The sequence below is a fragment of the Bubalus kerabau genome, chromosome 10 (genome assembly GCF_029407905.1).
Source record: "Bubalus kerabau isolate K-KA32 ecotype Philippines breed swamp buffalo chromosome 10, PCC_UOA_SB_1v2, whole genome shotgun sequence".
NCBI classification, from domain to species: Eukaryota; Metazoa; Chordata; class Mammalia; order Artiodactyla; family Bovidae; genus Bubalus; species Bubalus kerabau.
In genome coordinates, this window is record NC_073633.1 from 48,532,383 (window position 1) to 48,554,338 (window position 21,956).

General features: G+C 37.5%; 1 protein-coding gene across 8 annotated transcripts in view; it reads right to left on the minus strand.

The window, feature by feature from the left end:
- The window catches only part of NIN (ninein), a 105,898-nt gene that overhangs the window by 13,007 nt on the left and 70,935 nt on the right, over nt 1-21,956 (minus strand). For 5 of the 8 annotated variants that reach the window (XM_055537598.1, XM_055537602.1, XM_055537597.1 and 2 more), the window contains 12 exons: nt 19,376-21,520; nt 17,972-18,097; nt 17,794-17,863; nt 14,413-14,628; nt 11,212-11,325; nt 8,439-8,561; nt 7,032-7,145; nt 6,092-6,238; nt 4,206-4,385; nt 2,959-3,108; nt 1,979-2,026; nt 897-998 (listed from right to left, as the gene is read on the minus strand). In XM_055537598.1, coding sequence (XP_055393573.1) covers nt 897-998; nt 1,979-2,026; nt 2,959-3,108; nt 4,206-4,385; nt 6,092-6,238; nt 7,032-7,145; nt 8,439-8,561; nt 11,212-11,325; nt 14,413-14,628; nt 17,794-17,863; nt 17,972-18,097; nt 19,376-21,520 — 3,535 coding nt within the window. The remainder of the gene's footprint in view (nt 1-896; nt 999-1,978; nt 2,027-2,958; nt 3,109-4,205; nt 4,386-6,091; nt 6,239-7,031; nt 7,146-8,438; nt 8,562-11,211; nt 11,326-14,412; nt 14,629-17,793; nt 17,864-17,971; nt 18,098-19,375; nt 21,521-21,956) is intronic. The other 3 variants (XM_055537603.1, XM_055537601.1, XM_055537605.1) reach the window with 1 other exon arrangement.

Consider the following 21,956-nt stretch of genomic DNA (forward strand, 5'->3'; position numbering starts at 1 on the left):
TTGTTTGTTTCCAAAAATACAGCTGAGTTGGGCTTTAAAAAATGAAAGTTCAGTTCAGTTGCTCAGTCGTGTCCGACTCTTTGCGACCCCAAGGACTGCAGCACGCCAGGCTTCCCTGTCCATCACCAACTCCCGGAGTTTACTCAAACTCATGTTCAATTGAGTCAGTGATGCCATCCAACCATCTCATCCTCTGTTGTCCCCTCCTCTGCCCGCCTTCCATCTTTTCCAGTATCAGGGTCTTTTCAAATGTACACAGAACTTTATAATTGCACTCGGTGTTCAGAAAGCAATCTATTAGACTAGAAACTCAATGTCCAAGCTGATAAGTTTTACAAATCCAATTTTATATTTAACAGATGTACCTCTTCCAAGGCAGTGCTGAGTTAAAAATGTAGAAATGAACAATGGCAACACTGAAAAACTGTCTAAATGCTAATGCTCTTAAACTCCTGGAATGTACTTCCTAACCGAATAGGCTGTAACAGAGCACATCACATCTATAATACACTACACTGGGGGAGGTATCAGGAAACTATTAAAACCACAGCATTGGCAAGAGAGCTCTGAGCCTCTTGGTCAGTACTGGACAGAGTCCCTGCCACTTGAATTTGTTGAGGCACAAATCCTTGCATTTCAGGATAGTCAACATTATTATTATTATTCCTTCTTCTGTGAAGCAGTATATATCTCTCTGGCTGTGTAATTAGCAAAAATATCTATCAAACTTGGTAAGACAAACCAAAGAGTCCAGCCTGGCAATGTACTTAGATTTTCACTGTTTTCGTATAAGGAATTTAATGCTATGTTAGCCTCTCTCAACAAATGGGTCATTCATGGATTAAAATATTCTTCATCAGATCAGATCAGTAAGGTCATTTCCCTTAAAAACTTACCTCCATTAGCTGTTCATCCAGTTTTACTTGTTTCTTTTTCAGGCCTTCATTTTCCAAATGAATTGTTTCTAATTCTCGTTCAAGGGATTTCATCTGACTAACCTGTTGAAAAACATAAAACTCCCTTAAAAAAAAGAAAACAACCTGAATCTCTCTACTTTTTTTTGACAAATTTACTCTAATCAGAAATCTCAACTCTTGGAAGAAAGCTGAGTTCATTCATCAAGGGAAAACAACAAATAATTCAGTGCATTGATTATATTTTAGTCTAGCTTAAATCACCACTCCTCACATAGAACAGAGTCCTAAGGCAGGTAGCTTTCAAACTTCAGTGCCACTCACTGTAGGAAATACATTTTATCTTGCAACCCAGTACACCCACACCCCCCCCCACCCCAAGTACATATGCATGCATAATCAGTTGTAAGTATACATCACTAAAAGAAAACTTCCATGAAATAATACTTATCCCTACTACAAGCCATGCACTTTGATATTTTATAGTATATTTTATTAAAGATGCTGTCACAACATTGTAAAGAAACTATAATAAAAATTTTTTGAAATGCTGGTATTTCATTAAACTGAATTCATGATCATCTACTATGGATCTGTAGTAGGGAAAAACGTCTGAAAACAGAGTACACAAAACCTGATTTATTTAACTCTTTTCTCAATTTTAAAGAAGAAATTTGAAAATTTTATGAGGATCCACTTTTGGAATTCTCTTTGGTACAGAATCTTATGAGAATCTAATGAGTTAGAGGACACTCAAGGATTCAGAATATTGCTAAGTAGAAAACATATGACACAATTCTAGAATGCTGATCTTTGCCTCCATCAAAACAGCTGAGAAGAGTAGCAAGAACTGTTAAATGGAATTCGGATGTATGCTTTCCAGACACACTTAAATTCATTGTTATTTTAAAACCTATCATTTGACTTTCCCCTTGGTGAGCAGCTGGATGAAACCCAACATCTTTTTGAAAAGTTTACTTGAATATAACCTAGACTTTAAATGACATAATTATGGAACCATAATTTTATTTGCACCGGGAAACTAAAAAATTTGTGTGACTCACTTTATTGTGGTTGTCTGGAACTGAACCCGGAATATCTCCAAGGTGTGCCTGTAGTGAAAACTCTTGAGATTTAGTTTAGAAAAAGAAAGAAAGGAAAACAAATACCAAGAACTCCCACAGTAACACTGGTCTAGAACTCAAACTTAATGTAACAAAGAATACAAAGCAAAGGGAATCATGTTACAGAGGTTTAACCATGTGGTAGCCAGCCTCTAAGCAGGTCCCCAGTGATCCCTATCTCACACCCTTGCCTGGTCCCCTCCCCCCACTATGCCTGAGTTAGTCTGTGTGACCTATAGAATACAGCAGTGATGTTGTGTGACTTCTGAGATTGGTTTATAAAACATATTACAGTTTCCATCGTGGTCTTCTGGAATCTCTCTCTTGTATCACTCATTGCGACATCCTGAGAAAAGGCCCAGGTAGGGAAGACCTGAGCCTCTGGCAATCAGCCAGCAAAAAACAGAAGCCTCTTCCTAACACGTTATCTGAATAAATCTGGAAGTGGATGATCTCTAGCACCAGTGAAGCCTTTGGATATTGCAGCCTCAGCTAATAATCTAGACAGCAACCTCAGGAAAGACCCTGAGTCAAAATCATTCCATTAAGCTGCTTCCAAATTCCTGACCTACAGAAACTGAGACATGAATGTTTTGTCTTTTTATTATACAGCAGTAGTTAACCAAATTAAAATGTTCCTAATATTCAGGTATATATGTTTTACTAACTTAGAAAGGTTTATATACTACTGAAGATGATTAACCATCTTCTTTATGAAAACTTAAATTGCTCCTTTTTAGCAATCATTCAATCAAAAAGAACTATGATACTGCTTTGACAAGATGACAAAAGTGCAGATAAAAGGAAGAACCAAAATATGCCATTAGTCATTTCTTTGGAAGCACTCAGGGGAAGAAACATACATTTAGGGATGCATCAGAGTCAGCATATAGCCACGTGGTATTAACTCAAAAACTCACCTTCCTATTAGTAGGAGATCGCTCCTTTTGAAACTGTTCACATTCTCTCTTTAAGCTCAACTTCTCCTGCTCTGTGGGCTTCACAGTACCTGATGAATTTAGATGTTTTTGGTGCTTAGGAGAAGGAAGGTTGGATTCCAGCTGACGAACCTAACAAGAACCAGTATAAGGGGAAGAAATGCTAATATAATCACTCAGCCAGGAAAAACAAAAAGCTAGCATAATGCAAGTTTTTATTCAGTGCTTGGGTTTTGTTGTATTAAAAAAGCTTTTTCCAGTCAAGTCTGCCAATTTTTGAAGCTTACTTTTTTGGATTTCAAAAGATCCTTTCTAGGTTAATCTATTTTTAGCCTGATCCAACACTAAGCATCAGACAGGAAAGAGGGGACTTCTGGCTCAGCCAAAGCACTGGGAGTCAACAGAGCAATGTGGCCGCCAAGCAAACAGACGTAATCTGTAGGCCCCTGTGTGCCTGACGTGAGCATAACTTTTAGGAGTGAAGGGGGTGACAGTTCCTCTGAGTCTGTATTGGACTGTTCACACCTGAACAGTGCATTTACATCAGCTAAGTTCCATGAAGACAGCGACCATGTTTAGTCTTGTTCAACACTGCAACTTTAGTGATAGCAGTTTCTGGCACAGGGTAGGAGTTCTAGTGAATATCTGTGACTCCTAAGAGTTCTTTCTCAAAAGATTTATTTAAGCATAGGTTAAAAATAGTTGCTCGTTCATATTGATGTATGGCAGAAACCAACACAACATTGTAAAGGAATTATCCTTCAATTAAAAATAAATTAAAAAATAATTGCTTGACTACTCAGCAGAGGTAAAGCATTTAAACATCAGCCGAAAAAATGATCTTTAAATACCATTCTAACCTTGAAATGCTGAGTCTTTAAAGAGGGGCAACTTTTCCTCTTACAAGGAGTTAGACCAACAAGATTTGAGTTTAGTTTTGCCATTTTTGTACTACCAGTCTTGGTGGCTAGCCTATTTGAATGAGGGAGGAATGTATGGTTAACATAATTTCCATTTATAAAGTCACAGATTTAATATAGAACTGCTTATACAAAAAATAGTATATAAACATATCATGATAAAATTATATTGCAAGTAAATGATAAATTATACATTCTTAAAATAAGTTTGCCACACCAGAATACTCAAATCCATACCCTAGAATCACTGCAATCATATCAAACATTGACTTACAAACCTAAGCTACCACGTGCAACTTTTCAAGTTACCTTCTCCCGGGAGTGTATGAGTTCCGGTTTGGTGTTCTGTACCATGGTTTGGACTCTGTCATTCTCTTGCCAAAGTAGCTGTTGTTCCTCATTTATCAGGTGATCCAGCTTGTCCCAGGACAGCCTTTGCTGTTGGTTATGGAATCCTGATGGATGGATGCCTATTTCTGGGGCCCGGTTCTTAAGAGAGAATTAACAGAGTTAAGCCTTAAAAAACAAGGTGATTTCTTTTTTGAGTGTCTTCTAATGTGAGTGAGCACAGGTGTATATAGATAAAAGTAAAACAATATTCTTGAGTTTTTTATTTTAAAAAAAGGTTTGGAAATTCTGTTTTAAATGGTCTTTGGCAAAACAGCTCTATCAAATCTAATAGCAAAGCTGATTGTAGGGCAATGCCCAGTTCCACATAGGACCCAAGTGCATGGAGACTAGTGTCCTTAAAGATTACCTCATTCTTATGAAGTTATGCTTTGAATCCATATAAACATTATTTTGGTAAACATAGGACACAAAGAGAACTCTGAAATGCACAGCTAACTTGAAAGGGTTCACATGCCAAACTCTACTTTCATTTTCACGTATGCAATCATATTCTTTTTTAGAATCCAAAGCACGTATCATCCATATAATTGAGGCTTGAACTCAGGAATATGCTTTAAGCTACCACAGTGATTTTTTTGATACTGAAAGATGCTTTAAAAAAAATTTTTTTTAAGGTATCACAACTGATAAGCCTTTTGCTTTTCAAGCCAAAACATGAAAACGAAAACGGTACAGTCTTATTTTGAAAAACATTTCAGCCCCAAAGTCATTTTTTAAAACGGAAACTATTTTGTTTTTTTAAAAAACCACAGTTAAAAAAAAGTATCAGCAAGATATAAAGTAGCTGAATTTAGCGCCAATTTTTATGGTAGGACAAAATCTTAACATCTACCCAAGGCTGACATACATCAATTCAGTTCAGTCGCTTAGTCGTGTCCTATTCTTTGTGACACCATGAACCACAGCACATCAGGCCTCCCTGTCCATCACCAACTCCTGGAGTTTACTCAAACTCATGTCCTTTGAGTCAGTGATGCCATCCAGCCATCTCATCCTCTGTCATCCCCTTGTCCTCCCACCTTCAATCTTTCCCAGCATCAGGGTCTTTTCAAATGAGATACTTCTTCACATCAGGTGGCCAAAGTATTGGAGTTTCAGCTTCAGCATCAGTCCTTCCAATGAATATTCAGGACTGATCTCCTTTAGGATGGACTGGTTGGATCTCCTCTAAGTCCAAGGGACTCTCAAGAGTCTTCTCCAACACCACAGTTCAAAAGCATCAATTCTTCAGTGCTCAGCTTTCTTCATAGTCCAACTCTCACATCCATACATGACTACTGGAAAAACCATAGCCTTGACTAGACGGACCTTTGTTGGCAAAGTAATGTCTCTGCTTTTTAATATGCTGTCTACATATATTATTCTTAATTTATTTGCAAACAGATTAAGCAGCATTGTGATATATTAAAATGAGACACTTTCTATAATATCAAAATGTTTTCACCCATGGTCTTTTGACTTGCACAATATAAAAAATTAGCTTGTCACTATGGTTCCATTTATGTGAAGTTCAGAAACAAGCACCCCTAACCTATGGTGGCAGAAGGTAGAAAAGTCATTCCCTTGGGGTTGTCAACTGAAGAGGGCACAAGAGAGCCTACTAGGTGCTGGAAATGTTCTTTATTTTGAGCTAGGAGGTGGTGACACAAACATACATACACACATTTCTAGGTAAAATGAACATTTATATATAGATACATATATATGTGTAAAAATAAGTTATAAACTAAAACTGTGTGCATTTTACTGTATAAAGTTATACCTCAATAAAGAAAAGAAATTACCTTGTCACTGGCATTCTGAAGTTGCTTGTGTAGAGACATCACTTCTTGCTTTAAAGCTTCCTTTTCCTGCTGAGTCACTCGTAGATCACATTTAATTCGGGACATTTGTAGGTTTACATTCTGGAGAGTGTCTTCTAAATTCTGAACCTACATCAGAACAAATGACAAATCCTCATGGTCTCAGCTATAGCATGTGCATGTATGAATGAACTAAGACAAAGAACTTCAAAGTCCCTTCTGTTTCTACTTACTACATCCAGCTCTTTTCAGTTGCTCAGGGCAAACCAGGATATTATGTATCTTTACAGGATGTTACGTTATATTTAAGAGAATAATGAAATATACCTTGAGCAAGGTATTGCTGGTCCAGTCATCTGGTGTATTATCAAGTGACATCTTACAGAACTAAGGAGTACCAGCTGGCATCACAATAGATAATTTTACTGAATTTTGTAGAAATTACATTTTAGACTGTGGTGTTGTTTTGCAAAGGACCTCTCAGTTTAAAATAAAACCATATCTTTGTAGAACCCTACTCCATGCTAATATCTCATTTATATTCCAATTTTTAAAAATTTAAATTGGTAAATGGAATGTCAACAGATATCTTTAACTATAATAGGGCATGAACCTGCCTTAGAAATGCTAATTCTAAATTAGAAATAAGACGTCATTTTTGCACACTATTCTTAACCTTTCATAAGTAAATAATCTCACAGTGATGAGATAATCTCATGATTATTTCATAATAATGAACTTTGGAGGAAACACTGTTCAACTTATTTTATTATACTGTAACATGTGTCAAATATTAGTTAAATTGAATCATTCTGAACTCTTTTAGACCACATCCACTTAGAATATTGTTTCGACTTGGAGTTCTGCTGGAAGATATAGGAAAAAATTAACTATGTGGATGAAACAAGAATTGTCCACATACCTTTTCCTGTGAAGCCACTAGTTGTGACTTGAAGCTTTCACTCTGGTGTTCCCAAGACTTCTGTTCTTGCTTCATAGTAGCAATTCTGTGCTCTAAAAGACTTGATTTTGCCAACTGTTTCAGGAAAAGAAAAGAGGAAACAGCATTTTTGCAAATATGTCTAGCCTCAATTCATATGCCTCCATCAAGTACCATCTCTTTACATAGTGGATTGGGGCAAGGTAAAAGACAAACGTTTCCTTGACTCTCTTTTCTACTTTAATTTTGAAGAGCCTCTTTTCTTTGGGGATTTCCATTTTTCTTTCTCATTGCCTCATGTTTTGTGGGTGAGACATGAAGGGCTGGAAGGCAATTAGAAATCCCAAGAGTGTGCCACAATAAGAAAACAGAGAGCGTCTATTAAGGCAGATGTAACAAAAGCAGTGTTTCTGGATTTGGCAGGGAAAATATTGTAGAAAAAAAAGTAACTATGTAATGGGCTTCAGATTGTTAAATACATAATATTCATGTTATATGTAAGCAAACTAGTGATATATTTAAGTAATATATATTAAGTAGCAATAATTATTAAAATGAGACAATCTTTATATTACTGTATTTAACATTTATTAAACAACTAATCTAGACTCCTGTTAAAATCATGGCTTCAGCAAGCTACAGATTTAATGTGACCCCTATCAAATTACTGATGACTTTTTTACACAGAACTAGAACAAATAATCCTAAAATTTTTATGGATTATAAATACACATGTGGTATACAAATACACCACGGTATATTACTCAGCCATCAGAAAGTAAAATAATGCCATTTGTAGCAACAGGGATGGGCCAAGAGATTATAATACCAAGTGAAGCAAGTCAGACAGACAAAGACAAATATTACATGATATCACTTATATGTGAAATCTAAAAAAATAATACAAATGAACTTATTAATACAAAACAGAAAGAGACACACACATGGAAAACACACTTATGGTTACCAAAGGGGAAGAGTGGGAGGGATAAATTAGGAGTATGGGACTAACAGATATACACCGCTATATATAAAATAAATAAGGATTTACTATATAGCACAGGGAATTATATTCAATATCTTGTAATAATCTATAATGGGAAAGAATCCAATAAAAGAAGTACACACACACACACAGACACACACACACACACATAGCCAAATCACTTTGTTGTATACCTGAAACTAACACATTATTGTAAATCAACTATACTTCAATAAAAGAAACAAAACTAATGGCTTCAGGAGCTCTAAGGTCACAAAATGCCAGCAAAATGCTGTTCTAGAAGACTTTTAGGCTAACAGAGTGGGCCCATATGCCACTGGCATTACAGAAATGTTCATTATGGTACATACCATATGATGATGGTAAAGTCTTATTTTTATTACCTTATCAACACAGATATTTAATTCTTCACTTAGAGCTTCCTTTTCTTTCAGCAGTTTTTCATTGTGGCTTAAAATACTAGAAATTTTTTGCTGGAAGTCAGAGAGATCAGGACATCTGCAGAGCTGCAAGGGATAAACAAATGAGCCCACCCATCACATCTCATGAATGTTATTTATAGACAGAACATTTTCATGGCTGTTGCCATTTCCCTATCTATTTCCAAGGACATATACACTCCAGGGGACTATAATTAACTTTGACAAAAATGTTCCCTGCTTCTCTCAATTCTCCAATTGACTGCTGAAATGTCTGCTCAGGCAAAATCTACCAGACATTGTTAAGTAATGGTCTCAGCCTTCTGTTTTACCTTCCGTATAAAATAAATAACATATTGCCATTCTGTCATCAATTTAACTTGGGTACATGTGACAAAACATTTTCCTCATTCTTTTTTAACTAGAAAAAAAATCTTTTTTCAATCAAGAATACAGAATTGGCATCAACCACATATAATGTATCAAGCAACACAAAGGCAAGTTTAAAGATAAATCAATCAGTCTTTTTCAGCTCATTTTACATACCCTTCACTTTGGGAGATGCTTAAATTGACTGGCTTAGGAAAATGTTGCTGGTATGGACATACTTGCTTCTTCTGCATTTTATGGAATCACGATAAACCAAAAACTTTTTGTTCCTTTTCATCATCAACTTCAGCACTACTGACCCTCAGGGCCAGGTAATTTCTTGTCATGGGGCACTGTCCTATGCACTGTAGGATGGCTGACAACATCCCAGGCATTATCTATTAGATTCCAGTAGCACACACTCCCTGCCTCGTATACCCAGTGTGGAAACCAAATGTGACCCCAGATACTGCCAAACATCTTGGTGTGTGGGAGCAGTCTCCACCCCCCACAAACACTGCCTTAAAGAGTCTGTTTCTTACACTTTTAGAGTTCATATGTTTTCCATCTCCCTCTGTTTCACCTGGCTTTCAATTTTCAATTATTTACTGTCATGATTTTATGGCCACCTTTAACATTTTATCTGAAGGTCTTTTGGAACAGTATAACAAAACAGACGTTAAGGATTGAATCTTGTCTTCAACTGGCAACAAATTCAGCATAATTTACAAATCTAAACAAGTCAGAAAGATGAAGGAAAATCTATGTACCTGGGCACAGGTTAATAAAGGACTTTTGTCCTTTACTCACTACCTTGCCTCCCTATCCCCAGACCCTCACAAAGCCTGGTACCATTTTGGGTGTCTACAGACTGTCATGTGACTACTGCCGGTGCTATTCGTGTTTTTCAGTGCAACAGATAATACAAACAAAACTATTTTGTGAACAAGAAATGATTATGTCATACAGAGCAGCATGTGCTTTCTAGGTCCAAGCTGTATGGCAGCAACAACAGGCTGACACCATCATACTCCTGTGATCCAAGAGTCCAGGGACCATGAACAACTTCCTACCAAGAGCAAAAGGGCTCACATGCAAGAAAAATGTGCCAAAATGATGTCCTGATCATGTTGCTTTACTCTCAACTCTGCTCCTTTTCTTTTGATCCATAACTTGGCAAAATCACAGCACATACATTTCCCATGCTTGGACACGGGACCCATCATTATTGTCCGAAAGGTTGAACAACAGAAAAAGAAAAAGGAGAAAAGCATGCCCAAGTTAATTAGGATAAATTTGGTAATAACAGTCCTGGAATACTTATATAACACAGAAGGCCCTTTTAACTTCTGGAATGTTTATATGGGCCGACAGCTTCTGCTATGGCAGGACAGCTATACCTTGCACAGCAGCATCTGACTGGAAAAGGTTCTTATAAAGCACCTAATAGATACCCGTACTCTATTAGGCACTGGAAGAGATACAAATTCCCTGAGTCTAAAATCTTATTAGGAAATCAAGACTTATGGATGTCAATTAGGGATCAATGCAAACATAACATACCCAGTGGTACAGACTCTATTTCAGCATTCAGAGAAGGACACCTTTATGCTCATAGGTTGGATAGATACAAGAGAATTTTATAATCTAAAGATATCACGGTATTAAAGTACTCCTTTGGTGAAACAAATAAAATGGAAAAACTAAATTCTATTATACATCAAGATTGCATAAACTGAGAAATTCATGTACTCACTGAAAAATTCAGAATAAAGAATAAAATTGGACAATGTTCAGCATATAAATTTTAAGGTGGACTTAAAATTAGGTCTTTGCTTGAAACTTTGAAATATGCTTTTTAAAGCCAAATTCATAGGTGAGACCACATCCCTCATAATGCTCTAGAATCTATTCTTCTGCCCAAGATAGATGCCTCAAACTCACTATGAGAAAAAGGGAGAACCTGGGTCTCACAAATCTGAGTGAATAGTTATTAAAGTTATTAGCAAGAAAGTCACCAGTTTTTTAAGCAAATTTATATTACCTTAACACCTGGCTGGGCGAAGGTAGAGCAACACATTTCTTAAACTGAAGTGGCTGGGATTCATTTATAGTAAATTAATAGAATGTCAGCCTACAACACACATAAGTTATATAACTAGAACAACATTTGGAGAATTAGTGATAGGAGCTCTTATAAATTAGATTTGTATTGCAAGCCCTGAACTTCACTAAGCAATAAGCTAGTTAACAGGATTCAGTAAAAGGGACTCTCAATGGCTAAAATAAAAAAGACAATCTGGTGCATGTTATTCTATGACTCCCACACGTATCTCCTTGCCCCCACCTAAGCTGCACACAGTCTTACTTGTTTTACTTTCTCCAATTCATCTTTGAGAAGGAGGTTTTCCTGTTCCACGATGTGAGTCTGTATTTTAACTTCAGAAAGTTCTGCCTCCAAAGAAGACACTAAAGTGGAAGACTAAGGAAAAAAAATTAAAAAGTCAAATAACACACTCATTTAGCCTAGGGAAACTTAATAAGGTCACAAAAGGCAGCATTAAGGAAAAAATAGTACATACTCAATGACACACAGTTTTAAGATCATTTGTACTCAATGGAACTAACCAAAACTATCTTTTAACAAACTTTCCACTAAAATGGCATAAACGTGATTTCTTAAGTTTATTTTTGAAGATTCTCCACTGTAAAGTTACTATCTTTCTCTGGGGGGCAGATGCTTTGAGACCATGCAAACTGTGTTTTTTCTTAAGCATTTGCTTATTAATTTTAGTGTCTATCAGTGGATTTTATCAACAATTACTACTTTGGTATTTGCTTAATGAAGACTTGCTATTTCCTTCCTTCCTTCTATATTTATTAATTGGAATTCTATTGTAAGGAAGATCTGTTATTTCTCTCCCCTTTATTTACCTATTCTAACAGTACAGACCTACAGATACTCATTTCATTCTGTATTTTATAATTATGCTTATTTTGTGCTATGCTTTATTTTGTTGATCAAATTATTTCAGCTTTGGCCATTAGGAGCTTCTTCAGGTTGTGTCCTGTCCTTTTGACATGACCCATTTTTTTCGGGAGTACCTTTTTCTTTCTGGCACCATGAGATGTTCCAGGCTCATTTTGAATTGACCCTTCACCAGCCTTGGGATCAATCATCTCTCCAAGAAGCCCGGGTTTCTCATATAGGAGAACAGTGTTCAGAAACCAATATTTGGGTGCTCCATTCATATACACACATCTACATTTCTGTATCTGCCTATACACTAAACAAATAATGAGTTTATTCTATTAACTCAAATTCCAATCCAACATCAGAAGGTTCATTTTAGCCTTCCTAGTTTCCCCACTTCCAACCTCCTTGTCCCAAAATGAGAAACTCAGTTCTTACTATCTACAATGTATTTACTTATTTGTTCAATTCTGGTATACACGGAGTAGTTCCAGAATCACTAACATACACCCTCCTGAGAAATACATTTAGTGACTATTGTGGCATTTATGTACACTTCCTTTTGTCTTAACCTTACCATGTACAGTCAAGATACTAATTTCTAAACTGCTTATTTTCTTCCACATCATGGTTATGTTATCCACTCATAACACTGTTAGGTTCACTTGTTAGTGTTTGTGTTCCATTTAGTTCCCCCCTCCCCTGATCTTTATTTTCTGGATTGGTTTTGCTTGTTTATTTGAGGGGGTATGTGAAGAGAGTGTGAAACATGACTATGGTTCTAAGCATCGGACTATATGAAAAGGTTCTCAGAAGTGGCACTCCCTTCCTCATCCCTGCTATCACATCCCCATACCTCTCTTGCATTCCTTTCCCATTTGCCCCTATACAGAAGCATCTCTTTAGTTACCTGGTTTATCATTCCTGTATTTCTTTTCCAAAAATTCTATATTTCTTTTACACAAATACATGTGTGTTGTCTAATATCCCCTTCTTTCTTACATGGTTGGAGACATACTAGAGAGACTCTTAGATACGCTTTTCAGCTTTTCCTTTTTCACCCATTTCTAGTGTGTCCTGGAAATAATTTCATACCAAGAGATCTTTCTCATTCATTCTTTTTCTTTTTTTAAACCTGTATAATACTCCTCCATGGTGCGACTCCATTGCATTTATCCAACAACTCTCCTATGTGTGGGCATCTAGGTTGTTTCCAATACTTTGCAGTTACAAACAATGCTGCAATGAATAACCAACCCTGTGCATGTGAATTTCATATTTTTGGAGGAATATCTTTAGGGTAAATTCCTAGAAGTAAGATTGCTAGCATACAAGTAAGTACATATATAATTTTGTTCAGTTCAGTTCAGTTCAGTCACTCAGTCGTGTCTGACTCTTTGTGACCCCATGAATCACAGCACGCCAGGCCTCCCTGTCCATCACCATCTCCCGGAGTTCACTCAAACTCACAACCATTGAGTCGGTGATGCCATCCAGCCATCTCATCCTCTGTCGTCCACTTCTCCTCCTGCCCCCAGTCCCTCCCAGCATCAGAGTCTTTTCCAATGAGTCATCTCTTCACGTGAGGTGGCCAAAGTACTGGAGTTCCAGCTTTAGCATCATTCCTTAGATATTGCCAAATTTCCTTCCAGAAATATGGTACCAGTTTATATCCCACCAGCAATGTATGAAAGTGCCTGATTTTCCAAACTTGTGCCAACAGAATGTGTTGTTATATTTTTAAATTGTTGCCAATCTCATAGGTGAGAAATGAGATATCAGTGTTGCTTTATTTGCATTTCTCTAATTCTGAGTAACTTTGAATATTTTTTCATAGGTTTGACAGCCATTTTTATCTCTTTTTCTTTGTGTGTGACTATTTTGTTCATGCATTTCCCCCCATTTTGCTATCAGATTTTGATCCTAAGTCCTTTGATTTTTTAAGAGTTCTTTACATAGTAGGAATATTAGCCCCACTCTTTGTGGCATATGCGGAGAAGGTGATGGCACCTCAACTCCAGTACTCTTGCCTGGAAAATCCCATGGACGGAGGAGCCTGGTAGGCTGCAGTCCATGGGGTCGCAAAGAGTCAGACACGACTGAGCGACTTCACTTTCACTTTTCACTTTCCTGCATTGGAGAAGGAAATGGCAACCCACTCCAGTGTTCTTGCCTGGAGAATCCCAGGGACGGGGGAGCCTGGTGGGCTGCCGTCTATGGGGTCGCACAGAGTCGGACACGACTGAAGCGACAGCAGCAGCAGCAGCAGTTGTGGCATATGATGCAAATATTTTTTTCCCCAGTTTATAAGCTGTCTTTTGACTTTAATTCTGAATGTCTATTGAGTTGTCCAGGCACCACTTATTAAAAAGTCCATGTGTACCCCAGTGATTTGAGAACCCATCTTTGCTATATACTACGTTTTCATTTGTATCTGGGTCTAGTTCTAGACTTTCTATTCATCTCTCTACTCATGTGCCAACACTACACTGTTTTAATTATTAGGACTTAAATGTATAAGAAATTAAATATAAGCATTTATTTTTTTAATTGGGATTTCGTCCAGAAAGGCTATAGAGTAGCTGTAGACCATACCTGCAATTTACAGTGTTCCAGTTCTTCTTTGAGATTAGACTTTTCTTGTTCCCATTCCTCACATGCACTGTGTCCTGGCTCTTTGTCCTTCTGGCTTAGCATTTCTGCCAGACGTTGATTAAGTTCTTGCAGCTCTTTCTGATTCTGAGAGTTCTTTTGGCTAAGCTCCATATTTTCCAAATCCAACTGCTGGTTTTTGGTTTTTAATTCTGAAATCTAATTAAAATTGAAATAAGTGTTTAAAATTTGTTATCCTACTTCTGCTAAAAAAGCTTATTTAGAGATTAATTCTTTTACCCTCTCTATGTACATATATATATACATATATATACACACACATACACATTTAATAGCAGACACAATACATACTCATTATGACAAAGTCAATTAGACACTCTTGTCCAATCCCACTCCACAGGGGTAGCCACTGTCCACAGGGATGCATCTCCCTCCAGATTGTTTTCGATGCATATACAAACCCATATGAGGGCCTCACTGATAGCTGAGTTGGTAAAGAATCTGCTTGTAATGCAGGAGACCTGGGTTCAATCCCTGGGTTGGGAAGATCCCCTGGAGAGGGGAAAGGCTACCCACTTCAGTATTGTGGCCTGGAGAATTCCACGGGGTTGCAAAGAGTCAGACATGACTGAGCGACTTTCACTTTCACAGACACATATACACATAGTGTTTTTCTTCTTTAGATCGAAAATTTGCATAATTTCAGATGTTTGGATACTCTGCTTTCTCCACTTATAATATCTTATAGACTCTTATCTTTCCAAATCAGTGCATTCAGAAACTGGCACATGCTATATTTTTATGTGGCTGTGAGGTATTCCATGCAGCAAGACATTCCATACTGCATTCATCCATTCTCATATTGATAAAAAAACAATCTTTTGGAAAATTCATTTATACATGGTGGCATTTTGTATTTAGCATCTCATTTTTGGAAGTGGGGCTGCTGGGTTAGAAGGTATGTTTATATATCACTGTTTTGATTGACATCCCCAAAATGTGTTCTTCATAGCACTACCAACTTATAGTTCTATCAACAATGTATAAGTAGATTCATTTTCTCACTCCCTTTTAATACTAGACAAGATCAATCTTTAATTTTTACTGATCTGATATGCAAAAACGGGAAACATTTAATTTGCCCTTCCCTAATGAATAATGAGGCTAACTTTCTTTTTATATGTGCTCTTTTTTCTGTCTTGACCATTCATATCAGTTATCCATTTTCAATTGGGTTTTGCAATTTGTAAGAGTACAAAATATATATTGGATGTTAACACCTTGTCTATTTCAAATGCTGAAAATACTCTTTTCCCAGAATGTCCTTGTCTTTTGACTGCTTCAGACTGATTCTCAAATGGCCTTTCTTCACACAACTGCACATTGTTGAGATTATACAAATTGGGCATTGAATGGCACACACTATCTAAATAAATCATAATTCTGTGAAAATATACATGGACTAACTAGTACTCTATATCTGTAAAATTCTATTCTTAACCTACTGCTTTTAATCATGCTGAAGAAAGAGGAAGGGGCTAACCTAAATGAAAACCACAAGAGGAGCTGCAGTCCTTGAGACAGTATGGTACTGGCACAAAAACAGATATATAGACCAATGGAGCAAGATAGAGAGCCCAGAAATAAACCCAAGCACCTATGGGCATCTTATCTTTGAAAAAGGAGTGAAGAATGTACAAAGGAGAGAAGACAGCCTCTTCAAGAAGTGGTGCTGGGAAAATTGGACAGCTACATGTGAAAGAATGAAATTAGAACACTTCCTAACACCATACACAAAAATACACTCAAAATGGATTAAAGACTTAAATGTAAGGCCAGAAACTATAAAACTCTGAGACGAAAACACAGACGGTACACTCTTTGACATAAATCACAGCAAAATTCTCTCTGACCCACCTCCTAGATTAATAGAAATAAAAACATAAGTAAATAAATGGGACCTAATAAAACTTAAAAGCCTTTGCACGGTAAAGGAAACTATAAACAAGATGAAAAGACAACCCTCAGAATGGGAGAAAATAATTGCAAATGAAGCAACTGACAAAGGGTTAATCTCCAAAATATATAAGCAACTCATATGGCTTAATATCAGAAAAACAAACAGCCCAATCAAAAAATGGGCAGAAGCCCTAAACAGACATTTCTCCAAAGAAGACATACAGATGGCTAATAAACACGTGAAAAGATGCTCAACATCACTCATTATTACAAATGCAAATCAAAACTACAATGAGTTATCACCTCACTCCAGTCAGAATGGTCATCATCAAAAAATCTACAAACAATAAATTCTGGAGAGGAAGTAGAGAGAGTGGAACCCTTATGCACTGTTGGTGGGAATATAAACTGATACAGCCATGATGGAACACAGTATGGAGATTCCTCAAAAGACTAAATCTACCATATGACCTAGCAATCCCACTATTGGGCATATACCCTGAGAAAACCACCATTCTCAAAGACATATGTATCCCAATTTCTCTGCAGCATTTTACAATAGCCAGGACATGGAAGCAACCTGGATGTCCACTGACAGATGAACAGATAGAGAAGTTGTGGTACATTTACACAATGGAATATAACTCTGACATAAAAAGAAGCAAATCTGAGTCAGTTGTAGTGAGGTGGATGAACCTAGAGCCTTTTATACAGAGTGAAGTCAGAAAGAGAAAAACAAATATCGTGCATTAACACTTATATATGGAATCTAGAAAAATGGTACTGATGAACCTAGTAGAGAATGGACTTGTAGACACAGCAGGAGAAGGTGAGGGTGTGATGAACTCAGAAAATAGCATTGACATATATACACTATTATGTGTAAAACAGATAGTTAGTGGGAAGTTGCTAAATAACAGGGACCCAGCCTGGTACTCGGTGATGACCTAGAGATGTGGGATAGCGGGAGGGAAGGGAGGCTCAAGAAGGAAGGGATAAATATGTATATATAAAATTATGACTGGTTCATGTTGCTGTATGGCAAAAACTAACACAAAATTGTAAAGCAATTTTCCACCAATTAAAAAAAACAAACACATAAGGGATAGAGCTAGTTTTTCATAGGTTTGGTTTAGAGGTTATCATCTCCCCATTTCCACTGATTATATGGCTTGTATTAAATACCCAGAGTCTAGAAATAATGTATACACATTTTGAAAATAATAAATATATTTTCAAAAAATAGAAACTGAATTTAGAATTAGCATGAAGTAAGTTTCCATTTTGAAACTCAGAGTTACAACCTTATCATTACTGGCTACGTTTCCAGTGGCATGTGCTATAAATTTCAAATTTAAAAAAAGAAAATTTTAGAATCAGGAAACATTGAGAAATACCTCTTACCTGTTTCTTTAAATTTTCAACCATCTTCTGAACTGCAGCTTTTTCCTGTTTTACAGTTTCTATTTTTTGCCTAAAGGGACAATGAAAATATAACTTAAGAGTTAGGCTTTAAACACTGAAGTACCACAGTTTTAGTCCTTGCAAAAATGCCTTTAGAATATTTAAGTATATATCTTACCACATTTCTTCCTGAGATCCACTTAATTTCCCTAATTTCAGGTTAGAAATACTGTCTTCTTCATTTAAAGTAGTAATTTCATTTCTCAAAATAGAATTTTCCTCTTGAAGCTTCTCAGATTCATATCTGCAGTACAGAGATTTTTAAAAAATAGTTATAAAAAGGCCATCATCTGGCATCTTTGGAAAACACTTTCTAGTAACTTCCAATTAAATCCATATTCCATACCAGTTAAAAAGAAAAGCCTAAATTAGTATGTCTCTTGGTACTTGGAAATCAAGCTATGACAGTGACTCATTCCTTTTGGGGAGTAAGAATTTTACTAAAAAACATTAGGGAAGTGTGACTAAAACACTTAAGCATTGAGACAGAAAAGAGACTCAGTACCCATCCTACTTGCTGACTTTCTCATACTGCTTTGAGCACATAACTCTTTGTATTTCAGTCTCAAGTCCTCCCTGCTCCTCAAAGACAAAAGCCATATCACTAAGCTGTATGAGCTTTAGTTTTAAACCCCAAGGTACCTAGACAAAGAAAATTCACTACATAAATGAAAGGGACATATCAAAACATGTACACTAACAGTTACCTTCTAATTTCTTTCATCTCATTATGATTTTTGGAACTAAGAACGGTCTAAAATAAAAGGAGGAAAGACTACACCTAGAATTATTTTGTTTTTTTTCCCCCATATCATTAAGATATTTCAGACATGATGTAAATTCTACAATTTTTTTGAACCAAATTTGTTAGACGACTATTGCTATGATATTTTATAAAGTCAAGTGACCAGTGGTTCAAATTAGTATCATATTTGTCTTTGTTCTTTCAGCACATTAAAATCTGATAGCTCCTCAAAAAATTGTATGTTCTAAGATGAATTTCCAATATCTATAGAATATCAGCATGCACTTTAAGTGATGTAAGTGAAAAACTATAGGCCATGAAACAACATTTTTTCCCCATATTAGTATAAGAAGAAAGTTCTTATCTACCAAGTAAGTTAATAATACACAAAAGGCATTCATTCTCATATAACTTGCTTCATCAAAATGAGGAAAATAACATTTAGCCAAAGGAAAAAAGTCTGTCCATCCAAATGAAGTGCTAGAAGAGAGTTAAAGACGACATACAATGATGATGCATGTGGTTAAACAGCAAACAGTCTCCATTATGAACTTTCACCCCCAAATGAACAACACTGATTTCCTATAGAGGAAGGAATGCCTCCTAGGCTGGGTTATTCTACTTGTTAATACAACACAGAAGCAGAAGGAAGTCTAAAGTACTGCTCTCTTTGTGAAGACTAACAGGTTAGTTTTTCTAGGCACAGCAAGCAGCAGAAGTTAGATTTGGTGAGGTGCTCTGTGCGACTCCGTGAAGTGCAGAAGGTGCATACATTACCTCAGAAGCTCAACTTTCTGCTGCATCTCACTGCATGTGATTTGCAGGTCATGCATCATTGCCTTCAGCTCTTCCTCCTTTTCTCCTTGAGAAGGTACATCCTTTTGCTTGACTAAAGCAGTGACTCTTTCCCTCAACTTTCTAGTCAGCTCCTGCAGCTTTTTTTTCTCCTGTTCTAACTCTGCGATGGTGGCCTGGTGCTGAAAATGCTTGTCTTGAAGGCCGAGGAGAGCAGTGTTTTCCTCCAGTATAACTCGGTTCTGTGCTCCAGGCTTGTCTCGATGTGTCTGGAGTGTTCCATGTAGCCAGGCAATTTCATGTGCTTTTACTTTCTCTAAGAGCTGTGTATTCTCTTGTTCTCGGTACTGGTTTTCTTGATACAAATGTTCTTCTATAATATGGTGCACGCTCATAACATTTGGTATGCGCTCATCCAGTGTTTGGTTTAGTTCAAAGACCTTTTCATCAGGTCCGACTTCCAGGTTATCTAAATGGGCTTCCCATAAGGAGAAGCAGTCACACTGCAGTGCTGCTCTTTCTCGTAGCTTCTCAATCTTGCCTTGAAGTCTCAAAACCAGAACATGCAGTTCCTCATTTTCTCTTTTGATCTCATTGTAACTCTTTTCCAGGCTAAGGAATGTGTCAGTCATTTCTTCAACCTTCTTTAGCTCATCCTGTAATCTGAACATTTCTGAAGTGAGCTCTTTGTTACTTTCTAGTGCTTCATCATAGCGTGTCTCCATCATCCTCAGCTCTTCCTGAAGACATTCATTTTCTCTACTGGCATCTTCGTATAACACTTTATACTTCGGGGAAGCCTCAGGAATTCTTTCAAGCATCTTCAGTTTCTTTTTTAGCACAGAAACATCAAACAGTAGGTCCTGTTTCTTTTCAGACGCTCGATCGCAGTCTGCACGTAAGATCATTAACTGTTCCCGAAGCTGGCCGACCTGATTCTTCAGGTCCCAGGTTTCAGTTCTGGTCTCCTCACTATTTTCAAGCTCGGAAAAACTCTCTATTGATGCTTCAGACTCCTCCACTCTGACCTGCCTCTGACCAGAGCTTGTCCCTGTACTTTCGAGGTCACGGACCTCATCGCCTTGTAGGTCACTGAGAATACGCTGCGTGGTTCCACCTTCTGCTTGTTTGATTCGGTTTGGCTGTAAAAATGGCTCTGTTTGTTCCACTGAACTTCCAAAGAGCCCAGTAGCTGGTTCATCTAAACAAGAAGACATTACTGACTCTGGTTCTAATTTTTGCAGCCTCTGCTGCAACCTAGAAATTTCAGTTGCCATTTTCACATTTTCCTTCACTGCTCGTTCATGGGCTCTTTGCAGGCTTAAGAGAACATCTCCATTCTCTTCCAACAGCTGTTCTCCTTGCTGAAGCAGGGACATGGCACCATTTTCTTCTGCCTCCTCCCCTCCTATCACCTGACAGCTATTCTGAAGCCTGGAGGGAGGAGACACTACCTGCTCCATCTCCTTGATTTTATTCTGGAGCCTGGAGATTTCTGTGCTCATCTCAGCCCTCTCTCGATCTGCTTTCTCACAGGTTGCTCTGTGGACACTCTCCATGACCAGAAGCTTGGACATCATTTCCTGCCTCTCCTGGTCATGTTCCCTTTGCAGCTGTTCAAGCCTCTGGCTGACCAGCTGCTCTGAGGTGCCTGCCTGGCACAGGATCTGCTCACGGTCCTTCAGGTCTCTTTCATGACTGCTCTTCAGCTCAAGTATCTGGTTGGACAGGAGACTTTTCTGACTTTCAGACACGTTTCTCAGATCTTCCAGGTCCTGTAGTAGCTGCTCTCTCTCAACAACCATACTATTCAAATGCTCCTTGTATGTTTTCTCCAGAATCTCTCTCTCCTGGGTGAGGACCAAAGAGGTTGCTTTCTCCCTCTGGAGAGTCTCTTTAAGCTGCTCCTGGGCTTCCGCACATTCCTGGGTGAGCTCGTCCTTCTCAAACTCCCACTGGGACCTCTCCTCACATTGTTGGTCCAGGAGCTCCTTCAGCTGCTGGCGGTAGTGCACCTCCAGAGTCCGCAGGGCGTGCTCATATCTCTCAGTGACTTTCTGACAATCAGCCTGAAACTGGGCTTCTATCTGAGAGGTTCTTCTATTACACTCAGTTTCCATTTTTTCCCTAAATGTGGTCAACATACAGCATTACTGAAACTGTCATCAACTCCAGAAGCAAACAAAAAAACATTTTCCCATGCATAGAAGAAGCAGCCAAGCAAACAATGTAAATGTTTTCTAAAAAATGGTCTTCACTTATTTCTATACTCAGAAGGGATCTCATTGCTGAGTGCCAAACAATGGCAGCCATAATTAATTTAAAAGACTCACTTACCTCTCTCTGCATTTAAAAAGAAGATTTAGAAACCAAATTCTCTGGCATATTCCCAGATATTTATGGAGTTTTAGCCAAAAACTCACAATGCTTTCTCATTAAATGTTCAAATACATATTACCCTAAACCCTAAATGGGAAATACATAAAATTCTTTCATTTTAATTATGTATACCCTGGTGCCTTAGATGGTAAAGAATCTGACTGCAATGTAGGAGATCCAGGTT